Genomic DNA, 22,668 nt, shown 5'->3' on the forward strand with positions numbered 1-22,668 from the left:
GGGTTCACCGCAAGACGTGATCACAATGGCACTAGGTACCCCTATTCTGGCTTTGCAATATCCACAAGGACTCTACTCCCAGACAAGAAAGTAATCCTATCAATTAAACAGCTTTTCTTAATGTTTAATTGGAATCTTTTTTGCTGAAATTTTAACAGTTACTTCTTTTCCCATGTATCACAGATTATTCTCTTCACAAGAGCTTTTACTTATGGGAAGGCTGTTATCCACAAACCTATTCTCATTACACCCTTACTTTGCAGTAACATTTACAACTTCCAATGACAAAAGTTTTCTCTAAAAGACAACTTGCAGATCAGTGGGTTTCAGCCAACTCTGACATAAACACTAGGATACAGAATGCTTTTAATATTCAAGTACATGGAAAAGTACCAGATACTGCCACCATTTTGGTTTCTAAAAATGACAAAATACAGGCTATTTTTCAATAGTTTGTGTCTTCTACACCCAAAACTGTTTTCTTTTTCTTTGTTAGCTACTGACAAAGTGTTTTATTTTATCATAGTATTTTTAAAAACAGAAGTAATGAAGACCATATGCTTACTGGGAAACATTTTCAGGTCAACACCAGCTACTTACAGTCTTCCTACCAATCTAGCAACACTCTCAGAAAATACTGTGAATGAGCACAAAGACACTGGATCTCTGCACCATTTTAATAAGTCATATTCATTTCTTTGGTGAAATCTCAAAACCTCACCATTTTAAACAGCAAAACAAACAAAAAAAATTCTGCAATCTCCCCGGATTTCTGAAATAAGACAATCAGGCAAGGAAAAAGATTAATAATACAACATAAAGCAGACAAGAAAGCTACAAGACAGAAGATTCCCTGGAAAATATTTGCCTTGGAAACCAACAGAGAAATCTTTAGTAATAACAAATAAAATGTTTGGTAATCTTTTCTTGGGTCTTCCCTTCAGAATATTGGAACTCAAACCCAATAAATACTGCTTTGCAAAAGCCTACTGCAAGGCTTCTGAAGCTGCCTAAAATCTTCCAGCTTTATTTCTGTTAACTTCGCTAGGCACCAGTCCAAGTATAATAGCTACTGAAAAATAAACATTAAACCATCAGTAAGTGTCTCCACAATTGTACTATGTTGCTATGCTGTTCATATCCAGGATTTCAGTGCCTAATCTGGTTTCATTCACTGTAAACTAACCCAGTGTCAAATCTTACAACTCACAGGCTCTCTGTCTGCTATGGTATTCTTCATTAGGACAGAGTCCAAAATCCTGAAGTTTCAGATTTTATACAAAATACTGCTATTTAGATGAAAGAACAAGCAATGAGCATGAAGTCATAAGAAAAATATTACTTCCATGCACAGCTGAAAGTCATACTTAATTTTAAAGCAAGGAAGAATTATGACTTGTTCATTAAACTTCATATATGCTTCATATTGAACAACGAATGGGAACATCATTTCAGAATAGCACTCATTTTCAACTGTTTCTTATTCCTAAACTCACAATATTTTGGACATGTATGACTGAAGAAATAATAGTGGAAACAAACAGCAAAGCCCTCCTGCTAGGATGCTTAATGCCAGTGCAAAAGGCTAGCTCAATCGCTTACAGAAGAAAAAAAAAAAAAGCACTGTAGCTGCTGCTGGTGTGTTGATGACAGAAGCAGCACAAGCTCAAAGATTTAGTGTCACTCAGCTAAAAAGCCCACCTTCCTGGAGGTACACAGCAGATCTGAATCATGCAAGGATATGAATCCTACCAACAGAGAAGGGGTCCTGTCATCTCCCATCTGTTTCTCAGCACCCTTTGTTTCAACACGCCTCCTTTCAGCTTCCACCCTTTTCACATTAGTTTGGATTACTGATAGATTTTGGAAGTTTGGTCTGTGTCGATGCCAGAGCCCTTTAGTACTCTAGAGGTACTGGCAAAGCACTGCAAATAGAGGGCAAATATAGCTTTCTGGACCAAATTACACTTCATGCTAGAAGGTAAAACCATTTATGGAGACACATCTCTGAGCAGACCAATTTTGCCAGCAAAAGAAAAGTTTTGTCAATATAACAACATTTGCTAATGGCTTCTGCCAAAACAGCTAAATCAGTCAGTGTTCACACCTCTTCACATTCCTGACCAGCACAGCTGTGCTGACAGAAGCCTGTTGTATAGAAAACAGCCACACACTTAGTTCCAAAAAGTTTGTCAACCAGCTGAATTTTACAGAAGCCTCCTCTTTTGAATAGGCCTGTTTGGGATCCCAGTATGCTAACTTTGCAAGCAGCAGAGAAAAACATATAAACCCACCAGCAACATGAATTTGTTTTAAGTAGGAAAATTATCCTTTGGCTCTGCATCTTGACAGAGCATAACGACTTTAGTCTTGTACAAGGAGATACCTTTAAAGTTGGTTTTATTCTGAAACACCCTGAATTGAATGAATGATTTTTGCGTATAATACAGGTTAAAAAGCATTATTGCCATCACCACTAGAAAAACTTAAAGACTCCAAAAGTCAAGTCCATTTTGCTTCTCCTCCAATTAAGAGCTACCAAGCTGAATAGCTCTGCAACACACCTCCATCAAACCTTGCTGGTTCACATTTTACTCTGCAACCTTTTGGAAACTCATGTTCTCCAAATGGGTTGTAAAGGTGTATTTAAGGGGATTTAGTCCTGCAATTGGTATTTGGGCAACAGTTCTATTAATAACACTCTGGAGGGACCGAAAGCACAGCAAATCTGTCCTTGTGCTGGTCTGAGCTGTGCTAATGGGTGTAAAAGTTTAGCTCGTGCCTGAAAAGCATAGAGTAGCACAGGAATATGAAAACAAGTACACTAGATCAGACTCAAAGCCCAGCTAGCTACATATTCCATCTCCAGGAACGGAGAAAAACAGATGCCAATATGAACAGGATCAGCCTATCTGGTATTTGTCTTTAGTACTCTCCCAGCTCCCAACAGCTTGCAGCTGACAGTCTTCCTGAATAAGTAGATACAGTTTTAAGGTTTTTGGGGGTTTGTTTGGTTTTGGGTTTTTTTTGGTTTTTGGGGGTTTTTTTTGTTTTGGTTTGGCTTGTTTGTTTGTTTTTAAACAGTTCATCTTTAGAGCACAATAGAATTGAGAGGTAAAGTTATGTGACACTTCTCTAATCAACGGTTTAGGGGTAAGACACACAGAAAACCTTTGCAAGTTTCAGGTGCTTAGACTAAGCAGACACTTTAAACTTAATTACAACATGCACAAGAACAAGCAAAAAAGTAAGGATTTTGAACAACATTACAATATTTTAACAAGCACTCCTAAAAACTCAAATTCTATTAATCAGGCTTCTAAAACATATGACCCTTAAAAAGAAGTATTAAAAGATGTGAACAATAAAGTAGAAGTAATTCAAAATAATCCCATTATTTGTCATCTGTTTGCAAGTCTGGGAAACAATGACTCCACTGTTAATCAGTCTTCCTCAGAATGATTAGGATTTTTTTTTTTTTTTTAAGTAAAAATTATCACAGATTAACCTAACTCCATATTAAGAAAAAAACACCAAATACATCACTAAACCCAGTATGGGAAAAAAAACCCACTGGGTCTAACACACTCATATAATGTTTTCCATTTGTGTCCACAAAAGCAAGAGAGGTAAACACCTGTTTGCAGATGGATCACCTAGGATACAAAACAGACAGCAGGAAAGATTTAGGAGATCTTCATAAGCAGGAGAAATGAAGACCAAGTTCCTTGTACAGCATCAGAAAGAAGCCCCTGCTTGCGTAGCTGTGCTTCAGTAGGATAGTAATTGGCACCACAGGCTGGGAAAAGAAAAACTAAAAGCTCCCACTGGTCCTCATCATTTGTTTCTGAATAAAGCAGTCAACTGCTGGAAGGTTATAACAACATTTGCTTTATTTTATATAAAAATAACATTTACAAACATTAAATTTCATGTGCTTAGGATTGCAGTTTATACTCCATATACTAAGTATTTTACTCTGGGAAGAAATACTGGCCAAAGAACCAAATCCTAAGGCAGCAGACTCTGGTCTGGAATAGGTCTCGTACCAAGCAAAAGGAGATTTGGGGTGACTTTCTACAAGATATACTAAAGTAGAGCATAATATTATCTTAACATTTACTGCCAAAATGAAGCAAGTCCTTAAAACATAGTAGTCCCTAAATACCTAAGGGCAATTTTCAGCAACCTCAGCTATAGTACCATCTCCCTTTAAATCAATTATCTCTTTTCAGAGTCTCCTTCCTGAAGTTTTGCATTTACACAAATCATCTTTTGGTCCTAAAGAAGTACTGAGAGAGCATCAATAGCACATACTGCTACACCATGATAAATGACTCAACCAGCTAGGCCACAAAAGCAGTGTAGCTATAATACCCTAGGGCCAATTTACCATGCTGCTTTAGAGATAGCTCCACAGGTTTTTTTTCCTACACAACACTATCAAGTGATGTAAATGTATTCTGACTGGCCTAAAAAATTCACTTTTGTAAAGGAAAGAAGCTACATAAACAGATCAAAGTTGTTCTCTCAGGGAATTTACCAGCAGAACTATGTACCACATAAGACTACCACTGATACACCAATGCACCGCTGTGGTGATGGATTGCTTTTTCTTAGAAACAAGAATTGTTTCTTCATTCACAGAAACAAGTGGGTTTTTTTCTAAATTATAATGAAAAAAGTACTTTTTTTACATCATTGGAGTAGTATTTGGACATCTGCATTTCTGCCAATTAATCTCCTCACACAAGCAAATTCTTTGCCTTTTCACATTAAAGTTTGAAGGCTCAGCTAAAAGGAAAAATTGACACAACTTGGATACTCAAATGACATATGACTACAAGTTTTTCAGGGCAAGGCACAAATCTGTTTAAATGTCTAGAAAGAAATCAGGTCTCTTGGACTCGTGAGATAATACAAACCTCTACCTCCTGCACATTAAGTTTTTTCCAAATATTAAATTGTAGAAATTCTGCTTGCAAACACAGTATAATACAAATAGAGATTAAAATTGTCACATCAGATTTTTTAGCTACTTTATTCATATGGTGAACACAAGAAGTAAGGAATGATAGTTTGAAAAACTTTCCTACTGCCTGGTAGCATAGGGAGAACTAGCTCCTTGGCTTTGATTTACATCAAGCAAACTTCCAATCATAACTTTTGTTTAACTTCTTTATGAGACTATTGTCCTACAATATTTAACCCTTGTGCTTTATAAATTAAAACTGTTCCCAATTCTTGCAGAAACTCAAATTTAGAATTAATCTAGTCTTAAAAGCATCAGTACATTTGATTATATATTGATGGCCACCTCAGATATCAGGGTAATTACACATGAGAAGTATAATAACCTCTTAAAGCTCCTGCTCCATGCCATAAAGTTCGTTCTTTACTGCAAAAGGAACCAGTTACCAATCTGCACAAACATGTAGTTTCCACTGAGAATTACAAAGCAGCACGTCAGCACAGGGCAGAAAAGCACTGAAGTACTCAATCTCTCTCTGTATCTAAACACTGCAAGGTCATACTGCAACTTACCCTCCTCAAAATCAGACCATCATTAAATTTGATGATTAAGTTTCTTTCACATATTGATCCTGAGCTATACAACAAACAACTGACACCACTTAGTTCAATATTTGAAGAAGTCGGTAGTTATCTGCTGGCTTGTTCCAAACCTCCTGAGTGAATATCTTAATAATTGTGCCTGTTCTGATCTATATACTTGTCTACTCCTTCATTTTTAATTCTACTAGCATTTTGCTCTTAAAAACATAAGGCAGCAAACTCTGCAGAATATTAAAAGTCAAAATTTTCTCTGCAATGCACTACCAATTTTAAATATCCAGCCTTCCAGCTTCATGGGATGCCTTTATTTACTACTCTTGAGAAGGAAAATGGCAAATAGTATATCGGTATCATTTATTATTTTGTATGCTGCTCTTGTATTCCCAATTACTTAACTCTCTGAAAACTAAAGACAATCCACTTCCAACTGTCATGTCTGAACTCTTATTATTTTAATTACTAGCTCTCAAATTTTTTCTTAAGATTTTCTTAACACTCTCATTCTTTGAATAGCAAGTAGCATTTTGGCTACTTCTACACATTAAACAAGGATTTTTTTTAATGCTTTCACATACTATTAGGATCTTCATTTAAGAACTACTATGTGAAAATGTACAGAATGCTTTAGGAAGACATGGTTAGATGGCCATAGTAGTTCCTTCTGATTACAGCAGCATTTTTTAAGGAAAAAAATTGAGGTTTCCAAGCTACATTTCATATGAAATATTTTTCACCTATAAATTGCTCTTCTCTCAACTCTCTTCAGTGGTCCATATAATTTTTGAAATATAGTACCCAGAAGCAGACTTAGCCTTCCAACTGAGACCTTACCAATGTGGAACAGGGCAGAGAAACAATCATTTAGGCCATATTTGTCTTTATATAATCCAGAATGACATTAGTCTTTCATCTAACAATATGACATCATTCACTCATGTTTAACTTCAATCATGCCCCACCATTACCACCAAGTCTTCTGAGAAACCTTCTCTAACCCGATGTTCCCCATACTATATTAAAAGGACTTGATTATTTCTGATTAAGCACAGTACGTTGGACTTGCTCCAACCTTTAATTCTGCCCTTGCTCTTTTATTCGTGTAAACAATTTGGTCAAGATCTTTTTTAGTTCTAATCCTGCTGTATAAATTTACTCCCTTTCAGCTTTGTGGGCCTTCAGAACTGCATAGAGTTCTCAGGCCATTAAAATGCTGCTTTGACACCAGGACTTCATCGCATGACTGCCCATGGGGCAGTGCTGACACAGGGACTGTTGGGAATGCTTTAAATCCCGGGCTTCAGGGATAAAAACTGAGCAGAGTTGCTGAGGCCAGCTCTCCATGACTCTTCTGCAAGTTAGCCACACCCCCAGAAACCATTTTAAAGGAGAATATAAGGCTGTAAAGAAAGTGCTGTCTTCTACCTGTAAATCAGCTCCAGGTTCCTCCTGCCCCTCAACTCTAAAACCCGCAACAAACACCCTGTAGCTCATGATCACATGAGGATTTTGGGCTCATCCACATTCTATTCCATCACCTATTTTAAGCAAAAAAGTATCCAGGAACATCAGTTCTGAGGTACTGCCTTCCATGTCAGTCATGAAATACCAATAGTTATTCTTTATATAACATGAGATCTAAGATATGAGGGAGTTTCTGATCACTCTTGAACAATTTTTTTTTATTATTTCTTGTACATCCCATTTCCCTGGCTTATCTATGACAGCATTGCTCAAGTGTCAAAAACTTTGCCACAGTCAAAGTATATAGCACAAGGTTTATTACCCTGTTATACATAGATAATTATATTGTCCCAATATGGATTTGTGGAGACAAATCCACAGTCCGCTCACTACTCAACTCCTCAAAAACTGTTCTCAGACTATTTTATCTCTAGACCTCGATTACTAACTTTTCTTAACTGCCCACTCACAGACAACTTCAAGTTATCAAAAAAATGACAGATCAAGTCTTTAATCCATCCATCTTTCAATTACATAACGCAAAAACTAACAGATTGGAGAGGCTTGATTTTCTTTTCCAATGCTGTAAGGCTCTATTTTTATCAAATCAAGCTCAGGTAGAAGCTTCATATTTTTTCCCTTCCAAACGTTTTATTCAATCGCTGTCGGCACTTAAGGTCATACCTCAAGGCTTGCAAACCTGTGATTTTTGTGTTTATTTGAGAGAGGTACAATGTTCACAGCTTTCCAGACCTGCCTCCTTGTTCTTAAACCACATTAAGAACTATTGGAAGCACAACACCCAGTTTGTTCTGACAATGCCTCTTTTGATATATGAGTCTCTGACAGTGCAGTATCTTCTATTATTAGAAAACAATACATCTGTTGAAAATTTCTCTATGACCATCCTTTACTGAAGACCAGTACCAAGACACCAATCCTCTTTTTTGCAGTTTCCAGCTTCCTCAATTACCTCATTCTCCAAATTGTTCCTGCTTTTAATATATTTTAAAAAGACTGTTGTAACTCTTTACATTCTTAGTTATTTCTCCTAACTTCCATTTCATTCTGCACATCATCCTGCTTGCACTGGCTATATTGCATTCCTATTTGGCTCAACCAGCCTACACATTTTGCTATGCAGGCTTTTTTTTTGCCCCCTTTTTTTCCCCCCTCCAATCTGTTGTGCCTAGTTTTACGGTCATTTTGCCTTTTTGTAATTACAAAAAAAAAATCCTATTTTAGTAATTTTGGGTCACAAATTTTAATAACTTTTGAAGAGATTAACAATCAAGACCATTTCTATAGTTGCTATTATTTAGTGACAACTGCAACCATTGCTTGAGCCAGCTTCTGAATACAACTTAGGTTCCTACTTGTATGCTATCAATAAATAATTCACAGCATCAAGAAATTATTTTGCCAAATGATATCATATTATGAAATACACACTTTTTTTTTCAAGTAGAAGCTATCATTTTGTTGGCAGGTAATCTATCAATTTGTACCAGGTAATTACATCCAGGCTATAACCATCTAGAAACCACAAGAACATCAATCGTCAGGGGAAGGAGTGGGCACGAAGACACAGACACTCCAAGTTATCTATAGTTTTATAGGCCAGAATCATTTGGTAAGAGGGAGTCTACAAACTGTACCTAATCCAAGGCAATTCCACATCTTACCACAGTTAGTTCACAAATTAGAGGATCTGAAGAACACTTTGGCTAGCCTTTGCCCAGCAAAACACACTGTGGTTGGCTTTTCTTTCCTGTTGTGAAAATACTAGAGGCAAAGTAGGATATGCATCAAAATTATAACATTACATCTTCTCATGAGAAGCCGCTACAAACTATCAGTACAAAACAAGATGTACTGGGAAGTACCAAATGCTGGTTCTTTTGAGTTATTATTAACTTTTATGGAGATGGGTGGAGTGAAGAACTCTTTTCCTTCTTATAGATTCATCAGAATCACTCAAGAGACACATAAGATTTACTTATTATTTTTGAAGAAAAGCGTTCATTTAGGGGTCTTAAGGACTTTATGTACATTAAATAAAAGCTACATATACAACAATTCCAGATTCAGACCCATATGAAACTCGGGTGACACACAACATTTCTATAAAACTTCTGCCATTCTTTCCACCTAATTTTTGCCTTTTCACAATACTGTTTGCTAACAAATTAACAGTTTACTACAGTCAAAGTATTTGTAATTTCAGAGTTAAGACTAAGTTCTTTGGGGTAGAGACTGCAAATCCCCAAGAAACGTAATCTGTTACAGCAACACCAAGTTAATAAAAATACCACTCCCAAAAAATATTATCTTCATAAGATTTCTAAGATTTTCTATGATTATCATTATGTATTCAGTTTCTTTTATGCATAAATGCACCAAAAAGTCTTTACACAAGTAAAATTTCTTTAAAAGGCAGAAAACGAAGCATCACATCCATATTTTAAGAAATGAAATGACAGAAAATAAAATATTGAAACAAGATTTTGTAATGCCACGAGCACACAGAGAAACCTGCATATGATACAAAGTATTACTTCCTAGAAGAGGAGGAAAGAAAGGGAGGAGACAAAAAAACCTGGGGAACACTATCTTCGGCAAAACCTGTACAAGAGAAGAGTCACTCAAATTAGCAGAGCAAGGGGATGGGGCAGAGAACCTGAGAGGAGTAGCTTTCATCATTCAAAGGCAAACTAAAAAATTCTTTCAAGTCTTCACAGGCTTTAAGAAAAGGAAACGAAAAAAAAAAAAGTACTTTGATTTGAAAACAATGTTGTCCTTTTAAACAGTGCCCCCTCCTGTTCAGAAATAAACTTAGTTGAAGCGCTACACAGACCATACCAATAGGAACAAACGGTCACACCCTTGTGACCTGTACGTGATTTACTTTAACCAGCCAATTTTCAAAAACTTAAACCAATCTCAACCACAGAACTGTCAAAACATATTATATTTAAACTAGTTCTAAGATGACTCTCATCAGCAAAGCCAATTTGTGAGTGAGAACAGACAATTTGCAGCTCGAGAGCACTCAAGGCAGCAGGAAAGTTGGGAAATGTCCCGGAAATCCTCACAACCCTGCAACAGCCACTCCAGGGCCGGATACATTCAATCAGAGCTGTTCGGATAAGAAACTCAGTTTGCTAATCATCACTACCAAAATGCCATGAAGGAGACAGCATCTGGCTTACCTATGTCTAAACTCTTCACCTACATATGACCCTGGATTTTCTGAAAAATTACACTATTTCATTTTACTATCACTAACAATTTACAACAGTCCAAAATTTAGAAAGAGGCAATTCCATACAAACATTATTCCTGTATTTAAGAAAAATCTTTCAATTCTGGATAAGTTATAAAGTAGCATATCTTCTGACTTCTAAGGAGCATGTCTTCCAGATTTTACATTCTGCTGCAATACATGCCTATTCAGCTGAACCAGTCACCTCCATGTATGTCCCATTAACAAAAAGCATTTTATGTAACAGAGTCCAATCTTGATCTTTAAGCTGTATAAGAATGAGAATTTTGAATGTTGTCAGAATTTCTCACAGAATGTTTCTGCTGTTCTTAAGCACAAAACCAGGGAGGGAGGCAGGTTTGTTTTGCTACATTGGAAAAAAACAACTTACGGCTGTTTGCTTAAAACCCCAAGAATTTCTGTTCTTCAGAGTGAAGACTTAAAGAATGGGAGACCTTTTTGTCATGGCTATGCTTTTTTTATTAATGCTGTTATTTTTTATTTCCACTAGAAAATCCTCAAACCCAGCTTTAAGGTATCATGGGGGCTGGGAAATACACACTCTCCAAGGAGATATTTGTTAGTGTTTCAAGGCTAAAATCTCCAAAGATTCAGCCCATGAAGTGCATGCTCCATCGTACCGCACATCCCAGCAGTTTGTTCTAACAAATGTATGTACGCTGTCCCCACAGACCAACTGAGCATGCTCTAGCCCAGTTTTTATGTATATTTACGGCTCCCACTTATCGTGCATGAGGATAGCACACAAAAACCAAGCATAGAAAGAGGGTATCCCCTCTGCTCGATTCCTACTAGCACTGCAATGTAGAAAAGGAGAAACAGAAAAAGCCTAAGGTTAGAATGAAGGTTCTGAAGGACTGGAAAACACAACTAGCTGGAAAAGGAAGTTGGTAGGAAAATAGGAGCCTGAAGCCAAAGGAGGTAAGGGAAATTGATGTTTGGTGAGGAACTGAACTGGAGAGGGGAAGAGTCTGAACTGGCTGAGCTGGGCAATCATGGCTAGGAAAGGGCAGGGTGAGGGTACAGACTGAGAAAGAAGGGAAATAGATCTGAAAAAAAGACCAAGAAGAGGGCACAAAGGCATCATGCAGGTGGAAGGCTGAGAAGAACAGAAATACTAGTCTCTAGACGGCCAGAAGTGAGGAGAAAGGGAGGCTAGGAGGAACCCTACAGTACTAGAATTGGGATTGATTAGACTAGATCACATGGTGATACTGCAACTTAAAGCGAGGAGGTCAAAGGAAATAATAAATGAAAAGTAAGCTGATGACATCTCTATGATATTTTACCTACCATCCAGAAGGAGAAATAAGTTTAATGGAATACATACAGGTGTTGTTATATTACAGATGGCACATACGAACCATTCGTGACCACATGACCCATGCGATATACTCCAAAGATAGTCCAGCCCAACCTGCCTCACCATCAAGCAGCACAAAATAGAAATTCCTATGTGACAGGACACACAAGAACAGTATCACAAGGAGCGCACTCATTCAGCATCTGAACCACTTCAAGGATCCAGCAAATAACCTCATCCATAACCGCGTAGTGGCTACTATCACTGTAACCACAAATGCAAAATACAGCCAGCAGGTGCTGAACCAGCCAGTGACTGGGATAAAAATGTTCTAGAAGGTGAGCCTTTAAGAAAAGGCTATCAGTTAGCACTGACTATCAATTAGCGACTCTGAGGTCTGAAGACAAATACAAGATCCATATTTTCACAGAAATCTTATTACAAATAACAGTCTTTAAAAAGTGAAAGCACCACTCCTCCGAAGTGTAACAACCATTATAACAATGATAAGAATGACAACTATTTAAGGACACTCTCTCTGGAGTAGCACAAAGGAAGGATACAGTACAGTCTAGAGTCAGAAAATTACTTACCATATTTTTGGATGTCACCTAAATTTAAAACAGTTTTCATATCCAATTTGATTTATTTATACTTGCATTCCATAACTGAATGAGACAAAAAAAAACCTAGAAACTTAAAGACATCTTGATCACAGCTGCTATACAAGTTACGCTGTAGGGTGAAACTGGTTCCTTCAAATTACTTGTTTATTGATTGCATTCCATACCTATGAAGTTTAAACTTGAAAGGTAACATGGTTCCAAAAATAAGAAACGAAAACATTCCAGATGATATCCAGTTTAACTAAATGGATAAGGGAGGTAGTGTCCAGTAATTATTTGTAATTTATTAAATGAAATCAGCTATAATGTCTTCAGCATGTATACTGACTAACATGAAAAAACAAGAAAAATTAAAAATGAAAGTTGGAAAAACACTCTGATTCTGACACATTGGACATGTTTATTTCTTGGGTACTTATTTATTATCAAATGTTATACCAAAATGTCTGTCTCTACATATTCTCACATCTAAAATGTAATTCATGATAGTCATTAACAATGCCCAATGTTATTTTGTCTGTTAACAATAGTTACGATATATAAAATACACCCTCAAAAAAATGATACTCAAACCTGGCTGAGTTAATCAGCATAAACGGCTGAGTTAACCAGCATAAACCATTCCGATCCTCTGTTCAAAGACCTCAGAATATAATTCACATTATATTGTGTATCCGTTATCCTTCACAGGACTTGCAAACCAGAAAGGGCTTGAGAACTAGCATATTTCTATTATCTCTTGTATGGCCTGTATGCGAGATGCCAAATGATGGATGAAATCCCCCTGTTTAGATGTAAAAGTGGTTGCTGTAACCAAAATAATTTGTCACAACAACTTTCAACATTTGGGAAGACAACTAGTCCATTTAATTCAATGTTCCAGGCCAGCACATCTCTTACATCTGACAAACAATACTTCTCTTTGTGTCTTCCTTAACTCATTTTCCATATCCCTAGCTAGGCATTTTATATATACATAACTTCCTATAGCATTACCAAAAAAACTTAGATTGCGTTCTCAAGTCTCTTTCTCTCTGACATATTACATCTGAGCTCTCAGGAACATACTAGATTCAGCGTGTCTCACTTCATTCCACTTCATCACCCGTCCTTATCCTCTTACGTTGTCACAAGCATGGCTCCTGTCTCGAGTTAGGGGAACTGAGCATTTCTTGATGGCCTTTCAGGATGCAGTTACCTGCTTTCTGCACCAACCTCTCACAAAACCAGCCATCCAACTCCAATGCCTCAACTTACATAAATCTGGTTTTTGGGTCAAACGTTGCAACACTCGCTGTTAAAACATCCAAGAGACTGCTTACAGACAAACTTCTGTGCCCAGAGTCCCACTATTTTTAATAGGCCTCCACACCCAAGACCCAGAGGAAAAAGAAAAGCACTTGAACACCACAAACAGCAAGCAACATGGGTGAAAGGTACCTTGCAAGAGCAAAGGATTGCCAATTAGGTCCACTGTTTGCTTCAGAAAAGGAAAGTGAATTACATGAACAGCTTGACATGTTCAGTTACTTTTGTGTGTGTGTATTCACTGGAAAAGTTATGTCTTTATAACAACACAGAATCAGACCAAAAGCTCACCTTGCTCAGATATACTGCTACAGGTGATTTATAAATATTCATTTACCAATTTGTTCTAAAAACCTTTTATGTTGGATATTCAGGTTAACAAAGTTTCTCAAATTGATCCCTTGCAGAAAATGGCTCAAGTATGGAAACTCCCTAACCTTCCCCATAATAAGTAGTAGTGTATATAACTTAGCTACCATAAAGATTTTTTAATGCTTTTACCAACCTCCTTTGCTGTTTGTTTTTCTATCACAAATAAGGCTAGACAAACAAACAAAAGAGTTCTCTTGGTCTCTTTCCATAGGCATTCATGTTTTAATCTGAGCTGCTAATCTAAGCAAATTTTTATCAGTAAGTATTTTAACAACTTTATCTCCTTTTCACTGATTTTTTTTTAAACCCACACATTACTACATCAAACGTCTTCTAGTCTCTTCCCATCCCCCTTCACAAAAAAAAAAAGAAGTATATTTGAATGTAGTAGAGCCAATCACAGCACAGAATGGTTTTGAATTGTAATATCTAGAACCAGGCCACTGAGCTTTTAAGAAATCAATCAGGAATTCTTTCTTCTTAAATAAGTTTTCTGCCCGATTGTGCCAAAAAACCTTACTGCCTAAGTATCACCATCATGCCCTCTCTGTGACAAATGTACATTTGGTCCGAGTCTGGATGCTTCTTTTAATATGCTTAGATTGCGGCTTTGCTGTTTCCTGCCTTGACTTAATTGATTTCTGATCTGTTTGGGTTGTGGTTTTTTTTTTTTTTTTTTTTTTTTAGGGTACTAAAGATTTTGTCTTTATTCCTAGAAGATGCCTCATCCTTAAATAGATGTTGCTTGTCACCTGTTGGATGTCCAAGACTTAAGCAACCATAATTTAAGATCCGAAGTTGTTTTATGGGTGCCTGACAAAAATCACTTAGCTCTTACCTCCTGAACACCTTCAACCTCAAATGATCATAGTCCATGAATAAATAAAACCAAGAATCGTTAGTTATGTATTTATGTATTTTCTTAATGTTTATGTGTTTTCATTATGTATGCTAACTGTAAACTATGTGTTACACAAAGCTTCAAACAGCAAAATTTTATGATCTGTGCCCAACTTGTTTTGACAGTAAGATGAAAGGGTGGAAGCAGAGGCAAGTGACCTAGAAGGAGCATAGAGCTGCTGTTTGATCGTGCAAGTATGTGATTAGGAAAGCCAAGGTTGACCTGGAGTTGAATTTGGCAAAAGATGCAAAGAAGAAGAAAGGATTCTGCAAGCAAATCAGCAGAAAGAAGATATGGACCTACTGCAGAACAGGGCAGGGAAACCGGTGACAAAGGGCATGGAGAAAGCATAGGTATTTAATGCCTTTTTTGCCTCAGTATCCACCAGGAGATGGCTCTCAGGAGTCCTAGGTTTCTGAGACTTGAGGGGAAGTCTGCAGCAAGGAAGACTTACTCTCAGTGGAGGAAGCCAGGGAGCGCTTAAACAGAACATACAAAAGCATGCATCCTTGGAGCAAAGGAGGCCAACAGCATTTTGTGATGCATTAGGGAAGAGTACCGCCAGCAGGCTGAGGGAAGAGATCCCTTCCCTCTGCTCAGCACTGGTGAGGCCACATCTGGAGTACTGTGTCCAGTTCTGCACTCCCCAGTACAAGACAGATATGGAGTTACTGAAGCAAGTGTAGCACAGAGCCACAAAGATGATTAAGAGACCGGAGCATCTAACACATCATGAGAGGGCAAGACAGGCAAGACTCTACAGCCTAAAAAAGAGAAAGCTCAGGGGGATCTTAGCAATGTATATAAACACCCAGTGGGAGGGAATGAACAAGAAGAAGCCAGATTCATCTCAGTAGCACCCACTGACAGGACAAGAGGCAATGGGCAAATTTTCCTGAACATGGGAAAACTTTTTTACTGTGATGTTTTACTGATATTCATATGTCTACTTTCTTTTCATTCTTCCCAGCATTTATAAAGTACCTTCAACTTTTCTACCATTTCCTTTACCAGGCAACAGACCGTAGCAAAGTAACATAAGACTTCCATGAACATATAACTGCACAATTCTGAAGAGAGATGCATCAGGGTAGTAAAGAAAACAAAGATTACCAGACTGGAAAACTGCAATATGTAAACTGAGACAGTAAAACTAGGGGGGGGGGGGCGGACACGACAACACAGAAAGTTTTCGACTAGTTCAAAGCAAAATCCACGGAGCTCAGCCAATCCTGGCTCCTTTGAAGTCAATAGGAACATACTAGACTGCCATGGTAATGCCACTGTTGAACAACTTATAAGCTGTTGGCATGGCTGCTGCCTCCCAATTTTTCTATACCTGTTTTTGAATCGATCAAACTCACTTAGTCTTTCAATTTATCTTAACTTACATCAAAAATAATATATTTCTGTATAACCACATGACTTTTATAAGAAGTTGACTAGAATAAGGGAAATAATGAACACAAGTAATTGAAATTAAAATACCTGTTATTGAACAGTACACTATGTGAGGAGCAATCTTTTTAATATCTTCATAACCTAGACCCATTTCAGCCAGTTTCCCAGGGACGTAGTTTTCCACAAAAACATCAGACACTGATGCAAGCTTTAGAAAAGAAAAGAATGAATAAGATTTGTTAATGAGCTTCCAATAGTTCAATAAATTCCTCATGTAACTTAATTTAAAAATCTCACTAATCAAAATGGCTCCAATCTTTCTGACAAAAAAAGCTCCTTACAAACCAAGCAAGATATTTTTTGACCTGTTAGACTGTACATCTCTGCAAACTACATATTAGAGATGCTGCATATCTAGAAAGAAGACTGTCAAAATCCTGAAGACACCAGACAAAACTATAATATAATTATATTACCAGTATCACATCAATTTCCTAAGACTTGATGATAGTTTACAGAACAATCATCACCTTTATAGCTGCACTTAGCTTGAGAAAGAGGCAGGAGGAAGAATGCATCTTTATCCTTCATGCTCTCTCTACCTTAGAATTAATTTTATAAATTGGTTTTCATTTTAAAATCATTGATTACAATTACTGTAAGAGAGGCCATATCTCTCACTTCCTGTATGTAGATGCAGAATAGTGAGCCCCAAAATTTTATTGGGTTAAAATGAACATCTTAAAGTCACCTTGATTAGAATAGTGCTGTCGAGCTCTGCAATGTGACTTTCTCCATCATGTCTAAATGAATGACTGAGCCCAAAAATCTACTGAAGATTAACATATAACCTTGATGGGCTTTAAATTACATCTTTTTTTTCTTATCAAAGTTATAAATAGATATATATGTTTCAATAAGACTAATACAAATTAAGAACTCCTGAAGCAAGAGAACTACATGTTAAAAGAAAGATGTATGCCTTGGAGGAGTTGTAGGTTTCTTGCTTGGTTGTTCCCCCCCCCCCAGGAATTTAAGAAACTATTCCCTGACAGGTACACATGTTTATGCACACATTTTTACGTATAACCTAAAACATTTGGTTTCTTAATGCTATTTGCAGCTGATTAGAGAGTCACGTTCTCTGAAACTGCCATGGCACTGTCTGATTAATATATGCAATATATTAGACTAGCTTCGATAAACCAGTGTCATCATAACAGCAATCACAAGCATTTTTGTTCTAGCATGCAGGCTGTTCAGCTGAATTTAAGGCCAAAGAAGCTACGAAGCCAGCAAGTATTTAACAGGAAAGATAGAAACCGATTCTTATTTCAGACAAAGCAGTACGCAACTTATGAATTGTTTAACTCGATGCACAGAAGAAACATTAATAACATTTACAGAAACTAAGTTCAGCATACAGGAAAGGTACATTTTAAAATATGTTATTAAGTATTTTTAAAGTGGCTATGTCAAGAACCTGTAGGACTATAGTAAAATGAGAAACAGTCTCCAGATTCTTAATAAGCATTGCTGGGCTTCAATGTGGACAGCTGGCTGGTTTGTTAATTCATGATTCCACAGAGGTGAACAGAACATAACTTCATGGAAGTTATTAAAAAAAAATAGACATTTGTCACAAGAAGGTTCTCAAGAAGATCCAGGTTTCCACAGAGCTGAAGCATTTGCTAGTAAAAACAGAAGTAGCTCAGATCTACAGCTGTCCCAATCCTCAGTACTGTAGCATAAAAAGCACCATACCTCTGGACTTGGCAACATACATGGGATGACAACAGCACTAAGTGAAGATACAATGACTTGGCACCAGTTTAGCAGCGTATAAATTCTCAGAGAAATGAACATGAATTTTCAAGACATCCTACAAGTGCTGTGTCAGCTCTGCCACTAAAGTTTTCATGACACTTAGAAATAGTCTCTAATGCATAAAGGAAGCAGTCTCTGTATAGTACTTTTTTTTATGCTCACTGAACCAAGCATAGGTATCCAGTGCTCTGCCATTATGGAGAACTGGATTCAGATTCTGATCCAAACAAACTATATATTCTTAAAACTCAAAGGGATTTTCAGTCTCAATGGGGTTTTAAGTCCACTGTCAACTGAAATTTAACACTTCATGTCCTACAAGTCCTCTAAACATGTCACTTGTATTTTAACCTCTACTAACAGAGCAATACAACACAGACCTGAGCTGGAATACTATGTATTCCAGACAAGACACTGATATGCTCAACATCTATGCCTCAGTAAAGGAAAAAGCGCATCATGCATGCCAAAGTAGTCATTACATTGAATACCAATAACAAATAATGATGATACTAACTCGATAAAGCAAACTATTCATACCTTTTGGAAGTTTTATTGGGGGGTGGGGGTGGTGGTGTTTATTTTTTGTTTTGGTGGGTTGTTTGTTTGTTGGGGTTTTTTTTGTTGTTTTTTGTTTTTTGTTTTTTACAAAAACTCCACAGAGGAGAATGGGCATACACACACATAAGAACATATATACCCACACATGTATTTGTGTGTACATACATATATACACACACAAATATGTATATTTGTATATGTGTGTGAATAGTTTGCATTATCAAGTGAGAGAGCATGCATGAGACACGCTGACCTATCAGCTAAAGGTAATGGAAGGGAAGAAGGAGGGCCATCATCTCCCAATTGAATTCTCGCATGTTCTTCATGAATAAATAGAAAAGTTAATTAGTTAAGGTTAAATACTCAGGAGAAAGGTATCCTCAAGGTTCTTAAAACAAGCTTCTGACAATAACTGCTGAATAATGCTCTAGAGATACTGAGCCATATTACAACAAAAAAGATGTCAGAGCATGGGACTGGTGCGCATACAATCACTGAAGGGAAAAGATAATTTTCATTCAGGAAGACATACAATTATTTGGAAGGCAGTTAACAGTGAGCCAAAAGCATTAGGAAGGAAGACAAGGCTACAAGCGACACATAACAAAGAAACATAAAAGAGAAAACCAAAGATTGTGGGAACCCTGTAATTGTGTAATTATGAAAGAGCAGACCCTTGCACCAGTATTTTGTAGTGCTGTGCCAAAGGAAGAAAAAGCAGCCAGGACTCCTGATTAACAGATTTCTTCAGCTCACTTGATACTACTGACTGAATTATCATATACCTGAAGACTCTCTACTCCTTTGTTTTTAATATGATTCTACATTCTGAGATTTGCCCTTTTCTACCTATATGGAATTTACAAAAGGGGGAAACAAAATTTATTCTAACCATGCTACCTTTCTTAATATAAAAATTATAACCTTATTACTTTTCTTTGTAGGGCTTAGGCTCAGGACACAATTCATATTTATGTATGAGTAACCAGTGTCACAAACTTGAATTTCTTCTTGCCATCAATTACTTTACAGGCATGAACACTATTTTTCATAGTAACAAATACATTGCTGAACAATGCTCAATTCTAAACACATCTGTCCCGATGTTACCAGGAGCAACTGAAAACAAAAGCCTGCTATAGATAACTTCCCTTTACATATTCTCTTTGACAAAACTCCAAGCAGAAGTAGTTATATTCTGGTTCCATTTGATGGATGATTCCATTTAACAATGGAATGTCAAGACCTCTGCACCAAATACTTCCAAAAACTATAACTCTAAATCAAGCAGAATGATGAACAACTCCACAAGTAGAGTCACATTTCAATAATGGCTCATCACTTCAGTCCACAATATCGCTATACGACAGATAGGGATGCCGTTGATTTAAGGAACAGAAAGTTGCAGTGGTTATAAAGCAACTTTAAAGAAGGATAGAAACTATAAGAAATTATTTTGTCACAGGAAATTCCCTCATTTCCACAGCTAGTGTGGTAAATATTTAACAGAGTTAGTTCTCCCACTGGAAATTCCATAACATCACATCTTCGGAAGTAATTCTCATACATGCTTGACTATTTCAGTGACATCAAGCTGAGGGAAAAATTAACATTGCTGCTGGCAGGAACCATTTGTCTGTAGCTCTAAGTACTCTTACTGCCAGCTATCCTATCTTCAGCATCATGATAGCTCTACATTACAGTGGCACAAGAGATATTACCAGTAAGAAAAGGGCGGGAAGCCCAGCGCTGAGCTGACAGAGAAGATGCTGCTCTTGCATGAAAAAGGAGGGAGAAGAGAATTGCTGCTTTGATTTAAAAATTATGTGGGATTTGAACTCAACCAGGCACCTGAGCCTCAAGCACAAAGGTTACTTTGCAAATTCTTAAGTCACCAGCCATTCAACTCCATAGACCGTAAAAAGGTTCTTCATATTGCAGGCAGAAAGTTATACATTTAAAACCAGAATCAAGCAGTAATCTTCCTGCACAAATGTCAAGATGAGAAATGGGGAACTTCCTAACGACAAATAGTGGCAGTCACACAAGAAGCATATGCTGAAGCCATCTTTTCTCCAACTCATCCTGACTCATAGGCCCAGCTGCCTTTAACTCTTCAAACAGGTCCAGCCCACACACATGGAATCGGTGAGTTTTGCAGAGAGTAGTTTTTCTTTCACCATTTTTAAAGGTCAAATAACAAGCCAGTCTTCTTATGCGAGAGGAATAATTTTTATAGTCCTTATTTAGAATGTGAATAGTTTATCCAAAACAAATTTATGCAAAATTATTCCAAATGACAGTGCTCATTTCCAAAACCTTTAGAAGGCTAACATACGGCTTCATAACAAATCAACACTAAATGGTTCTGTACTGCAAAGAGAAAAGGCACTGCAGAATCCTTGGCTTATAAACTCCAAAGATTTCCATATGAAGTGTCTTTTACATAGCTGACAGGGAATAAAAAAGGTCAAAAGTATCAGACAATTTAATCTATTTCCATATCATGCAATATTCCCAACAAAAAAATACTACCAGACAAATTCCACTTATTGCAGGACACATACAGCCTCACTGTGAAAAAGTGATTGGAACTGATATTGAAACAAACAGTAACAGAAGCCAGCTCACCCTTTTAGATGTGTTAGTACTGCAGGGCTAAAAACATAGCACTAGCAAGTAGCAGGTCTTATGTTTCTCAATAAATAAGGGATGACAAAGCACAAGTTTCAAGAATGTGAAATATGATGCTTTCATTAATTTTTCAATGGAAAAATGCATCACCCTTAAAAGACTCTTTCATTCTGAACTCAAATACTCAAAAAAGAAACAAATATTAGTTTCACCTACAGGACAGTATTTTTCAGAAAGATGCACAGCAACTGAAGTCATGAATACACTGTAACATTCAAAAACCTGTAAATACTGGAGCCCAGTATCTCCTCTTTGTAAACTGCTCACTGACTTCATCAGATCAGTCCAGCTTGAATCTTTCTAATGAAATAGTACAGCAATATCAAATACAACAGTAAAAGGAAAGCACTAGGCTGTTGGACCCTTTCCTCACAATATTTCATTTGAAGCTTCTGATGACATTTTTCATGTAAATTTTCTATTTAAAATCATTAGAAATTACACTAAACATTGAGTCCAAAAGCACAGAGTACAAAGGCTATGTACTGTAATTTAACAAACTTACTGCACACATACATATTTTTAATTATCAGATATCAAATTAATACTTTAAATGCAGAGTTTATTCTTTATTACTCAGGATCAAAACAATACAAAATAGGCACAATTTGCATGCTGTGAAAACCTACCTCTCTGATTAGCTTTGCTCCTTTTGAATCCTTCATGTTAATAGCTATACTCTGGGGATTAAAAAAAAATACAACAGTAATTTATGTGAAAGCCCTTCTGGTGATTATCAGCCTCTTCTAAACATAACCAACAGTCAAGTTCCACACTACAGCTAAATCAAGTAAGTAAATTTTAACACACACCCCACCACCCCCTGCAAAAAAAAAAATCTGTTGGTAAAGCAAGCTGAACTGTCTCACCAATGGATCAGACACGCACCAAAACAAGTCTGACAGATGTGCAGCTGGGAGCTGCACTGCAGTCTGTTCACTGTATGTTTGCACAGCACCTACTACTGCAAGTACACATGGGGACACCAGAAACATTTGTTTCAATGGCAACAAGCCATTAAACAGCTGAGGCATGTCATGAAACTTCATCTTAATCCTGAAGTTTCACAAGCTACCTTTAGCCAGCCTAACTGTGGTACGATGCCTGCTCTCCTCCAGCTCCAGCTGCCAGCTGATGCAGGTCAGCTGAGCTGATGCACCTGACAAAAGTGATTCTTCAAATAAAATAACCCTTACTTTCAGCTGAGTTCATTTTCAGTCAATTTGCACCAGCAACTGAGGACTGCCAGGACCCCTCTTTCTTTCTGAATTTGCCTCAGCTGACCACAGCACCATACCAGAGGTTTGCAGCCTTTTTTGTTCAAAAGAATTCTTTTTCTCCTGAAATTTGTTCA

At 37.1% G+C, this 22,668-nt stretch overlaps 1 protein-coding gene across 1 annotated transcript in view; it reads right to left on the reverse strand.

The window, feature by feature from the left end:
* Window positions 1-22,668, reverse strand: part of SUGCT (succinyl-CoA:glutarate-CoA transferase) — a gene marked incomplete at both ends in the record, with an annotated part of 332,869 nt that overhangs the window by 301,791 nt on the left and 8,410 nt on the right. The window contains 2 exons of the mRNA XM_082310601.1: window positions 16,320-16,440; window positions 21,944-21,994. Coding sequence (XP_082166727.1) covers window positions 16,320-16,440; window positions 21,944-21,994 — 172 coding nt within the window. The remainder of the gene's footprint in view (window positions 1-16,319; window positions 16,441-21,943; window positions 21,995-22,668) is intronic.

The sequence above is a fragment of the Platalea leucorodia genome (assembly GCF_965183815.1).
Source record: "Platalea leucorodia genome assembly, chromosome: 1".
NCBI classification, from domain to species: domain Eukaryota; kingdom Metazoa; phylum Chordata; class Aves; order Pelecaniformes; family Threskiornithidae; genus Platalea; species Platalea leucorodia.